The following is a 12,608-nucleotide window of genomic DNA, read 5'->3' on the forward strand; positions in this document are numbered from 1 at the left end:
TTTCACACAGCTTGAATAGGGACCTACTGAATTCGTGGAGGAAGTGAGATGTGCTGTAGCTCCTTTAATCTTGTAGGTTCCCCCCTCCTCCCTTCTCCCCCCCCACACTGATTGGTGGAGGGGCTCTGCTTGCAGCTTGCTCTTGAACACTGGGGAGCTGAAAACTGAGGTTTTAAATATGGCACCATTTTTGCCTCCTGCCATTGATTGGCTGAGGGGCCCCAGATGGCCCTCCTGTTTGCTGCTGATTGGCGGGGAGGCAAAAAATGGTGCCATGTTTAAAACACAATTTTAGCTTCTCTGTTGATCGGAAGGGAGCAGCGGGGTCCTCCGCTAATCAGCAGTGAGGGGGAAGGAGGACAAGGGGCAAGGTGCACACGGAGGAACATGCAAGATTAAAGGAGCCACCGTTCACTCTGCTTCCACTGTAAATTCAGTAAGTCTCTACTCATAGGGCAGCTTGGGGAGGCTGCTATAGATTAGACAGACCCCTAGGGACAGTTGCCCTATAGCCTATCCCTCAAGTACAGCAGGTTCAGGGTTGAACAAATGTGGTTTGAAGTCCCCTTAGTATCCTCATGCTGAGCTGCATGCTCTGTGCTGGAGCTCTTAGTGGAACACCACAGGATTTCCATGCTTCATGTGTACATTTCATGTAGGTTTGACCTGTCTCCTCTCTGTTTGTATCATTGACAACTTCTGACAACCTAGCCCATATGGCTATGTTGACTCTACTTAAAAGATTTGGCCTTGGGTTTTTTCTAATTGTAACTTCTAATTTTCAAATGCATTTAATTCTTTGCACTTAAGAACTCGCAGTATAAAGAGATATATGGTTTGCCAGGGACACAGCAGCAGAATACACAAATCACATTTCCAAGGAAAAAAGACCACCTGCTCTTCTTCTGTGCAAGCCCTGGAAATAAGGAGTTGAGGACACCCTGAAGGGACCCCAGCCTGCCAGTCTTGACCATACTGAAAGCATTATCATAAGTCCCCTAGCCCAGGGACATTTCTGGAGAGATCCCTCACTGCATTTCTGGGACTGGCCTAGGCACAGGAATAAGTAGACAGGGCTTATTTTCTTGGCATTTTGACTCGTCATTTTGCCATCATGGGGAGACATAACCATCAGGTCTTCTTCTTCTTGTGTCTCTATACCATATTTGACCATTTTGTTACACTTGCTTGTGCTCATTTATTGTACTTTGCAAGACCTTTCATTGTGCATGAGCCTTCAAGCAGCAAACATTGCAGCAGCTATTGCATAGTCTAAGGCTCTATGCCCCTGGTGGCAAGGTGGCAGCTGCTATAATGTCCATTTTTTGCTATCAGATATTTTATTCAGCCATTCTTTCCACATTTGTAGTCATGTTTCCTTGGGTGTGGCATCAAAAGGTTGGGTGCTGGTAAGGAAGCTCCTGTGTGGCTTTAGACACTTGTGTGCTGCACAATGGTCATATAGCAGGTGTCTTATCTTCAGTTTGTTTCAATCATTCTATCTTGCTGGCCACTGCTCTTTTGATGTCAGGCAGAGCAATGCCAGCCAGCATAGACACGCTGATCGGGTTGGCAGGCTTCAGACATCCTGGGATACATCGGCAACTATCATTCAGGATGGGGTCAAGGCACTTAGTATGTATGGATCTCTCTCATACAGGGCACGCATATTCAGAAGAGGAGAAGCTGAGAGCCAGAGCAGTGGTTCAAATGGTTGAAGGGCTAGCTCCCAATTTCAAGTTGATGAGCTTATATAAAATGTTGTTACAAGTGCTCACCTTTGCTTTTGTCTTCATGATGTGTTCTTTGTATGAGAGGGTTCAATTACGAGTGACTCCAAGGTAAACTGGGTTTGGACAGTGGAAGATTGGGATCCCAGACTATATAATGCTGAGATGGCAGAGGCCACACGGTTTTTCAGATGGAAGGCACATACTTGTGTTTTTACTGGGTTGGGACATAATTGGTTTTCAATGCAGTATGAGGTTAAGCCAATTAGTGCCACAGGGATTTTTTTCAACATGGTCAAAACTAGTGTTTTGGACTGTTATGCATAGGTCATTTGCAGAGACTAACATTCTGTTTCCAAATCAACTGGTTGTTCATTCATATGAATGTTATATAACAGCAGCGCAAGTATACTCTTTGGTGGAGGACATTAACCTGTTGCCTCCATCTGCTTTGCTTCCCATCCAGTTTGACAAAAAAAATCTGTTTTCAGACAAGGTTCATAACAGCTCTCTAAGCTGTAGATTTTTTGTTATGTCTAGGGACTTGTGAAGGAGTCATCAGTGGTTAACTATTGTAGGCAGCTATTAAGTTAACAAACACAGATCCAGTGATTTGACCTCTTTTAAAAACTTCTTCCATATGCTGAGTTATATTGAGCAGCTGGCTCGTTGTTGATTTTCCAGGGCAAAAGCCACCCTGTTTGGGGAGCAGGTGTTTATCCACATATGGGGCAAGCTGATTCAGTATCCATTGGTCATACAATTTGTATGTGTGGCATAGGAGAGAGATATCCATCTGACCCAAAGAGCTTCAGACCTCTTTCCCTGGCTTTAGCAGTGCCACTACCTAAGCATGTCATCATATCTTTGCAATTTTTTGACTGGCTATGCATGAGTTATATAGACAGAGAAGCCATTCTCAAGTCTGGGGTCCAAATTGCTTGATTTGTTCACTAAGTCCAGCATGGGTGACTGGTGCCATCTTAGTCAGGGGGAGCACATGCCCCGCCCTGTGACCAGTCCTGCCAACTGGGGGAGGATGTCCTCCAATGGCTGATTTCGCTGCCCGGGGGGGCGGGTCCCCTTGCAGCCAATCTCACTGCCCAGGTAGACCCCTGCAGCTGATCCTATGATGGCCAGTCCCGCAACAGCTGATCACTGTGGCTGCTTCTGGGAATGGCTGCGGCCACTTCTGGAAGCAGCTGCAGTGATCAGCCAGCGTTTGCGGAGGGGGGCACCAGCGCTCCTGCCTGCCCCTCTGCCCATTGCCTAAGCGGCAAGTGCACTGGCACTCTCAGGGGGTACATATGTACCTCTGTGCGCCCCCTACACATCACCACTGTTGTCAAGTCTGGTTGCTTTCCCTGTCTTCAGTGTGTAAATACCAGCATTCAACTCTGTTGTTAAGAAGGGGCTTATAAAACCCAGGCCCTTAAGGTACGTTTACCTTTCCAGGCTGAGGGGGTTTTTTTGTTTGGTTGGTTTTGGTTTTCAGGCTTTTTCCATTGAGAAGCATCTGGTGAGCAGTTTGATTAGTGGTGGGATGTGAGAGGAAGGGAATATCCATTTCAAGAACAGAGAACTGAGTCACGCTGTCCAAAGTCACACAGGTGTTCTGTAGCAAGCTGAGAACAGATCTGCATATCTTGTGCACCCCAGGCTGGCACCTTAACCACAAAATTACTCTTCTTCTCTGCAGGCTTTCCAGCAGCTAGGAATCTGGCTAATATGCTCGATTTCCTAAGGAATTGCCAGACAGGGTGACTGATTCACTCTTTGGTAGAGATGTCTTTTTTTCGTCCTATGGAGAAGGACTATGAGCATAGATTTTACAGCACAGGTGCCAAGAACTGCAGGACGGGTCATACATATGCATTTAATACAAAAATATATAACTAACTCATGTTCATAAAGAACTGTATTAAATGCATATGTATGTCCTGCACTGCAGTTTTCCTATCCGTCCCAGCAATTACATTTTAATGCTACTACCAGTTATAAATTCTAACAGCCTGCTAGGTCAAAAAAATGCTAGTTGGCAATCTACAAGAGTCATTTCCAATTGTGTCACACATGATGGTATTTGATTTGACTTCACATGACAATTTTAAAATAGGAAATAAATCCTGTTGTACTACACTGATTTGCTGCCACTGTCAAGAATGGATTTCCAAGTTGCTTACAGAATAGGGAGTAGGGAATGGGAACAGGGAAGTGAACCACTTGCATTAAGTGATCATAAGCAGTGATTTTAATATTTTTATATCAAAGTGTTTGGGTTCTAATATTGTTTAAAGAAGCAACAATAATGTTTGTCTTCATCTGAACATTGCATATTTGCACAGAGGGTGGGATTTATAATAAGTCAGTATTCTCATCGACTTCAATAGGATCAGAGTCAGGCTGAATAACTGGGGAGTTAGTTGGGATTCTCATCTGAAAATGGGCTTTTCCAATAGCGTTCTCACTGGAAAATGGGCATTTCCCCTATGAAAAGAAAAAAATTTTACAAAACCAAACCCTCACAACCTCACTTTTTCAGAACACAGCCGCATTTTTTTTATCCAAACTGTTACTGCCATGTTTACTGATAGATTAAATTTACTAAAGCTGTGTAGACAACCATATCCAACAAGTTTTCTGTAGAAAACTGGATGGAAAATAATTTATGAAAAATGAAAAGTGAAGTTTCTCTAAACTCTGCAAAATGTCTACAACTCTAATTTTTATCTCCCCTCCCCCCACTCCCAAAAGAACTGGCTCTTTCTTTTTCCATTCTATTTGTTGAGTAAGAGTATTCAGATGGGACACAAACAGTATGCATCTACATAGCAAAGGAAGGAGCGACTAGAGTAGGTATGCCACAGGGTCCTTACCAATGCTCTCAGCACAGGTAATAACAAAAGTGATGCAGTTATGCACTGAAGGTACAAAATTCAGCAGAGGCTGAGTGTGTCCACTGGGGATCCTGGGGATGTACAGCAAAAGCTTTGTTATCCAGCACCCCTGGGGAATCAGGGGTGGACTCCAGCTGGGGTCTGCCCGGCCAGGCAATTAAACCAGGAAGGGGTCTGGGGCAGAAGTTCCATCAACTGGTTTGACCTCAATCAGTTAAGTCTGATACTACGTTCAACCAGGTTTACCTCAAACCGGGATGGCCAGCCTGGCAGTTGCCTCAAGTAAACTGGTCAGGGAGGGGGTTTAATTCCCTCCTCCTTGTCCCACTGGTACAAACCTGGGCTGGGGTCTTCCTGGCACTCCCCCTTGCTGCTGCAGTGGCAGGGGTGTGGGTGTGACCAGACACCAGCTGGGATGGCCCCCTGAAACAAAGGGTGCAGGGAAGGGGTTTACTCTTCCCTCTGCCACCAGGGAGTGCAGTCAGGGGCTGCTAGCCCTGACCACTACTGATCACTCCCTGTGTGTGGCGAGTGGTGAAATTAGCCCTTTCTCTGCCCCCTTCACCAGATGCCAGAAGGAGGGGGACAATAAACCCCCTCCCTGACCCTTTCACCTAAGGGGCCCATGCTGGCTGGCCTCTGCCACACCCCTATCCCTGCCACTGAAGCAGCCAGGGGGAAGGACCCTGATGAGGCAGCAGCCCCCATGGTGGTGCCCCAGGAGCACAAGACATTTCCTGGCGGTGGGGCCTGCACTGTGGATGGGAACATGGCAGGGACAGCTGCTGTACTCTGTGCAGGGCGAGCAGTGGTGGCATGCTGGGGAGTCTTGGAGGGCTATGGCCACCCCTCTGAGTCCTGGTGCCGCTGCTTGCCCTGAGCAATCTGCAGCAGCTCTGCCTGTCCTGCTTCTGCCTGCAGTGCAGCCTACCTTCTGGGAAAAGGTTTGCACTCCCAGGGACGCCATTACAGCATCAGGGTCCCTCCCTCCTCACCACTCCAGCAGCAGGAGTGGGAGTGTGGCCAGAGGCCAGCCAGAATGGCCCACTTAGGCAAGGGTAGCAGAGTGGGTGTTTATTTCCCCCTCCCTCCAGCATCTAGCAAAGGGGTAGGGAGGGGTCTGATTTTACTGCTTGCCCCACACGGGGATCATTCAGTGGAGGTGGCATTTAGGGATAGCAGACCCCCACCCTGCTCCTTTTGCCTCAGGAGGCCATGCCCCCACCATGCCCCCACCCCTACAGCAGTGAGCGGGGAGTGCCAGGCAGACCCTGACTCAGGTCCATGCTGGTGGGACAGGGAAGGGGGAATTAAACCATCTCCCTGGCCAGTTCACTTGAGGCTACCGCTGAGGCTGACCATGCACTCTCCCCCACCCCCCAGAATAGCTTCCCTGTAGCTGAGGGTGCACTCTAGCACCCCCGCCTTCTGGCCTGAGCTATTGCAGGCATGTGCCTCCATTTCCTGAGTCAAAAGTGAATGTCTGTTCACTTGCAAATTGGTTCAATCTACACAGGTCAGACTAACCTGCAAAGATTGAATCAATTCAGGCTCTGGCTTTTTGATTGTCTGTCTCTAGCCATGTCTATAGGCCTGGATTAAGTATGGGACTCTGACTCTGGAAACCAGGACTCTAACGTTGACCTGGGCAATCAGACTCCTCGGGTTTTTACTGAGAAAAAGAGAGCACTGACTCAGAAATGTTCACACTTTCTTACAAGGTAACTTTAAAATCTATTTTTCGTTATTTATGGGATTTCAAACAACATTGCAATTTTCTCATTTCCAGGGCTGCTAATGGTAAAGCTGATTCTTTTGACCTATGTTGCATAGTCAAATGGGACATCTTTGTTGGGTCATCATTAAAATGGCAGCCCTGATCAAATAGAGGCATTAAAAGGCAAATCATTTAGGAATAAATTATGCACAGGATTTCTGAAGTCCAATTTAATAGCTTGAAGATAAAATACATGTAAAATCAAAGTCCTCCTCTTCTGTGTCTTTTGTTATCTAATTCAACAAAAGATATCTGTTTTCCCTGACTGAAATATTAGGGGACTTGGATAGCCCATTGCTGTGTGGCAAAAAGGTCATTTCAGCGAAGCAACAATATTGTACAATCAATATAAAAATAATTTAAGTTCCAACTGCATTACACTGTAATGCTAGGGCATACCAAAGGCAATCAAAAGGGCATTTAGCAATTAGAAGTTTAATCAATTTCCCAACCACATTCCTTGCAGGCCAAATGAGAAATAGGTATCATTAGAGTCCACTGTTTACTGATTCAGATTTATATTACACCCAAAAAGGCACTGAAAAGATACTGTTAAGTTTACCAAGTCAAGCATTCAAAAGCTAAGAAATGCTGGCGTTAAGGTAACCTGTGCAAACTTAATTGTCCCCTATGTGCATATATATTATGATAATAACACTATCACGTTCTGTTTGTCCAAGTGATATGTTTGGACAAATAGTAATAACCCCTTGCTTTCTTCAAAGCCTGAGGGTTTTTCTGAGAGAGAATTTTTATGGCATGGGAAAACAGTGCATTTTTTCTTAATCCCATTCTTAGGAATGACTGCACTGTTGTTTTTGTCCAAGCTTTTCAAATAAGCTAGCTTGGCACATTTCATTCTGCACAGTTTGGCAATGTCTGACTAATTAAAAGCAACTAAAAACAAAGTCCTGTAATGGAAAGTTCTGGGAATCCTCGCCTACTATCTCCATGCCAGTGCATGCACATATGAATCAGAAACCTAGGGTCTGACGCTGTTTCCACTCAGGGAGAGGTCAAAATTCCCATTTTCTTTTGTAGAAACTTGCTTGTATGTCAGCTAATTAATATGCAATACTGAACTATGTAAAATTGGAAACATGCGATAAAACAAAGTTGTGGATAGTCTCTTATTTTGGACGACCCAAATGAAAAAAACAAATCTAAAACTTAGTCTTAGTATTCTTTTTTGTCCTTTTCTCCTGATGGACTTTGGTGGATATAAGTACAGCTAGATATAATAATATTTGAGTTAATTCATTTGTAAGCATAATCTATAAAAGCACAAATTGTAGTTGGACTGAAATTTGCTTCTATGTTTCACAAAATGAATCCCAGAAAATTCCAAAACATCTTTGTAAAATATCCTGAAATTACAACATTAGATTTTAAAAGTCAAAACACAAAACTGAGATCCTTTAAAAACTGAATTCCAGAAAACTGATCCAGATTGACAGATATGATGAACAGAAATGCCAGTAGGTGGCCAACAGACCATAGCCATAGTAAAGTCTGTGCGCTTTAAGCATTTTAAGTGAGGCACTATTTCACTTGTTCCTAAGTATAGGCTCAAAGGACAGTGACTGATAGCCTGGAGAGGACTAGATATTGAAGCTCATAGGCTGAACACACACAAAAGAAAGTCCAACGACTGCTGCTATGAAAATAAATCGTAGTTTGCAGGTGTACCTTGCATAAAACGAAGTCCATCCATTTCAAACAGCCTCAATGGCCACAGGACCAGAACAATGTGGAAACAAATATGAAGCCGGCAATAAAAATTATGCCCCTGGGCTAAGGCTATTGCCTCGCACAGCATGGCAGCAATCAAAAAGGGTTTCCAAATGTGGTCCTGTCCATCTGCTCTGAGCATAGACCCAAAGGCCCCAGGTGCTGTTTGCTGTAAAAGCAAGAGCTGCACTCATAGACCACTTTATAGCCTGTGGAGTTAAAATGACCATTTTGTGTTGCAAGCACTAAGTAAATGCTCTCCAGACAGTTAATATATTACTGCCAGATTCTTGTCTGTCTCTGCCTTGCTATGTATGTGTAATCTATATTCTATATCAGAGAAAATGATGGATGGATACCATATATTTAAATTGGTCTCTTTTTGCATGTGTATCAATAACTGAGTAAATGAAGACACTAGACAATTAGGCAAGCACTGAAAGGGTACAAGCATGTCTGGCTGAGCTCAGGGTTTTTGCAGGTAAAGCACAGCTGTCAGGTCAAACATCATACTTGACCCCTCAATAAAGAAGAGCTGGCCAAAATGATGCCTTGGATCTTTGATTCTTTTCCAGCATGTCAGGCTTGTGGTTTAATTCAGGTCTAACAAAGGATGTGTTTACAATAGTTGCTTCAACTGAACTTTTCCTGGGTGCCACCCCCTGCGAGGGCAAGCCCATTCCAAATAGCGCTTATCGTGACTTGGTGTGTTCGTGAGAACTACCTGCAGACAAAGACAAGTCAACAAGTTGATCTTCACTTTATCTTCAGCTGATTTTATTGCTCGTCATTCATAAGACAAAGCTCTTCCATTGTGCAAAAAGTGGAATCTTGTCCCTACAATCTAATACAATGGACAAAATGTATTTGTCTTCCAAAAAAGCCAGTTTGGATCACCTGTGGAGTTCTTAGTCAAATGCTCTCCCAAAAGTAAACTCCAGTGGTGCTGGAATTACTTGCTTGAAAACCTTCATTATTCACAGCAGTATATAAAATGGAAGTAAGGATCATCGCAGATTTTTCTTTCTCCCTTCACCTTTTCATTTCCATAAACTGTATCTACACAGTCAACGTATTGCTTGTCGTGGCAGGACCCTCAAGCAACTGCACTGCCTAAGGAGGCTGCTTTCTAAGCCAGAAGCAATGTGATTGTATCAGCATGGACGGAGTAAGCAGCTGTCATTTAGGTGGGATAATTAGGACTGCTAAGTACTTCACAGAGCCCGCCTGGCTTAGGAGGCAGCAGCCCCAGTGCAGTGTAGCATGCCCACGGGCACCGTGGCTGGGAATGGTAAGTTTCCTGTACAGATACAGCCAGAGAGGTTTCTTTTGCAAGTAATGCAGCTCAGGAATTTTTCAAGAAAAGAGATTTTTTTTTTAGCTGAGAAGACTGATTCACCAACACCAGAGCTGTGGGGGAAATGTATCCCTTTCAGTTAATCTGTCCTCAGGAGGGATTTCCAAGCGCAGGCTGGTATTTTTGATGAGCAGCAGCTATACCAGTGGATCAGAGCAGGAACTTAAAATTTAGATCTGCCATTTCCCAGGTAAATAACCTTACTACTAAGCTATTTATGATTCTGGTGTAATTAGTTTCCCCGCCCCATCTCATCATGAAAGAGTTCAGTTTTGTTGCACCTCAACAAGGAAACAGATTCTGAAACCACAAAGTATTTTGCGGAATGGAATTTGTGTTTTAGCCGGCCCTCGATTCAAACAGGCTTAAGTTGTCTGGCATCTCTTATAGAGATGCTTCACTCTCTTAAGCCACTTTCGCATAGGTGTGTCTCTATCTTTGACCAGTTTTTCAGGTTAACAACACTGTAAGTGAGAAAAGACCCACACAGCATTACAATGAGAATTGATATTTTCTCGTTGTTGTTGAATTTCCTCTTCCGTAGGGCACTAATGGCACCAAGATGAGGCACTGGGGCCGAGGACAAGAAATACACAATTCCACAACACTCCTGGCAGCTCTCAGTAAATTCTCCCAGAATAAATACGATAATCTGGCCAATTCACTGTGCTGAATTCAGAGTCAGGTTTTAACAAGCTCTGAATTACAAGGATTTAATCTCCAAACAGCAGAAGTCACATGGACATTTCTTTCTATTGTGTCATTGCTTTCCCCTCAATGTAGGAATTAACCTGGAAGCTCTGCATGGAAGGGACTCTTTGGGTTTTGCAGCCCAGTCTCAGTATCACTCTTCCTTTGTTGTTGCCATGGGCCTCTTGGCAACATGGCAAAAATGCCATACCAGGGATGACCAACTATTTTTCTATATTTTATTGCAAGTGAGCGCTCTCGCTTGCAGCTCTATATGACACCAGGCAGTGCAAGACATTAAGATTTTTAAAAAAATCATAATTCCTCTATTAGCTGGGGAGAAGAACCTGCCCATACGACCTGGACAAGCACCTTGTACACCAGTACACAGCACAGTTTCAAGACAGCTGAGTTACACCAAAATGGCACTCTTTTTAGTGGAACTGTTCCCCCAATGCACTCCAACATCAGACCTTAGGATTCCAAAGGAACTGTAAAATAAGCAAGTTAAATTCTGATTTCATTTACATGACATAAATCCAGAAGAACTATGAAAATAGTTTATTGTAGTCAAAAGGCATGATCTCCATTTTACTATGTAACTTTGATGGGTATCTGACCCAAGAAAAGTCATGAATCAATTCAGAATCAAACAATAAGCATCCATGTGCTGGCACCTGCATATCAACATGCGCAGAACCAAGACAGCCGGTTTATGTATATCAGTGTAGATCTAAGACACAGAATCTGCTTGAAATTGCCAGTGATTCAAGGTGGCTTGTGTTCCCAGTTCTAGCCCATCTCTAATTGTGATCAGCAGTTGTCTGAGTTTGTGGCTACACTGATAAGCACCACGGTCTCTTGAATACTAATGCTAGCTTAATGGCCCATTGTTTGCCTAGAGCAGGGGTTGTCATGTTGAATATGTATGGGAATGTTATTTAAAGATACCCCTGGCAAGGTCTGATAAACCTTTCTTGGTTGCCTTATTTTAGGCGTTGAGATTATTAGGTACTTCTTTCTTCTCCTTCCCAGATAGCAATATATTATTCCATATTACTTTTTCACCTGCCTGAAATTTCTAACCTCTGATCCAAATCAGCTAAGAGAAATCTGCCCGTTTCTTCTCCGGACACAGAAATGCGCACACACTTTTGTTAGTACCATGCAGTGATGCAAGCATCAGTGAAAATACCTCCGTGCTTCTTTTATAAAAAATGCAAAACCCTTTCAATTAACATTTTAATTAGAAGAGATGCTTACCATAAAAGTGTCCTGTATTTTCATAAAATCATGAATACTTAGTCTGTTTTCAAGTTGCTCAGTTTTCATTATAGTTTTCCCTGAAGTCCGGCAGCCAGCACAGGACTGGGAATCTTTAAATGAAAGATGATTACAGCTCATGCTTGATTCACTTCGGTTACCATCTTCAGGCACTTAAGTTTATACTCTACTCAACACCTGTCCTTGAAGAAGAAAAAACAAAAAAAGGTTTATTGTGTAGAAGTCTGGCAGCCTCAGCTATGCAACCAAGTAGTTAAAAAAATTGAAAACAAAATATCTGCTTAAATAAGCCAGTGAAAATGCTTTAAAATATTGACCTTTTTTTTTTCCAGTAAATAGCAGTGTTAGAAAACTACTCCCAGACACCATAAGGTACAATAACTCCTCTGATTGTAAGTAACTAATACAGAAAGTAAATTTACATTAATAGTTGGCATCTGAATATGCATTAGAAAGTCAGTTATTGAAAATACATTTTGCTTACCTTCTCACTAATAACGTGCTATTTAATGTAGTGATTAGAACTCCATTATCTTTCCCACACACGTTTGCTAAATTGTAACACTTTTCCTCTAGAGGAAAGAGAGTTTAAACTTAAGGCCATATTTACAGGAACAGTGAAGTCCTTTGTTTCCTTTTTCTTGGTGCTTACAAACGTTTCCTGGTAACCCATACAAACCTAGATCAGCCTCCTGCCCTCCCTCCTCCCATTATTGGTCAAAATGGAAGCGTTTGCACAAGAGATCTTTGCACAAGTGATCATTAAAACCAAGGCAAGGAATACAGCTAGGAAGAGATGATTCTATAACCAGGTGTACAGCATGGCCTTTTACTTTGAAGATTATTTTTACAAAACAAAACTTATTTTAAATGAGCCATTTTATATAAGATACACTTCAAATCTGGTGCCTGATCTTTTCAGCACCTGCTGCCTGGTAAAGTCCTACTAATTTCAATGTGATTTAACCAAGTAGCAAAAAGGTGAGAGAGGGATTAGGCTTCTTCTCCTCTGCTTGGGTTCAGATTAGTATAGTGTTTATGAATGTACACAGATCCTTATCCAGACTGAACCCCAGTATGCTACATGTCAAACAAATACAAACAACTCTTTTTTCTCTAATAGGGCTTTAATCTCATTAAAT

General features: G+C 43.2%; 1 protein-coding gene across 1 annotated transcript in view; it reads right to left on the reverse strand.

Annotated features, from left to right (window-relative positions):
- WDR49 (WD repeat domain 49) overlaps positions 1 to 12,089 on the reverse strand; it is a 70,194-nt gene extending 58,105 nt beyond the window's left edge. Inside the window, exons 1-2 of the mRNA XM_019532686.1 lie at positions 11,951 to 12,089; positions 11,446 to 11,648 (exon numbers count right to left, since the gene is read on the reverse strand). Of these exons, the coding sequence (XP_019388231.1) occupies positions 11,446 to 11,586 (141 nt within the window). The 5' untranslated portion in view covers positions 11,587 to 11,648; positions 11,951 to 12,089. The remainder of the gene's footprint in view (positions 1 to 11,445; positions 11,649 to 11,950) is intronic.
- Positions 12,090 to 12,608: the final 519 nt, after the last annotated feature.

This window comes from Crocodylus porosus, unplaced genomic scaffold (assembly GCF_001723895.1).
Source record: "Crocodylus porosus isolate Cpor-Errol unplaced genomic scaffold, CroPor_comp1, whole genome shotgun sequence".
Classification (NCBI taxonomy): Eukaryota; Metazoa; Chordata; order Crocodylia; family Crocodylidae; genus Crocodylus; species Crocodylus porosus.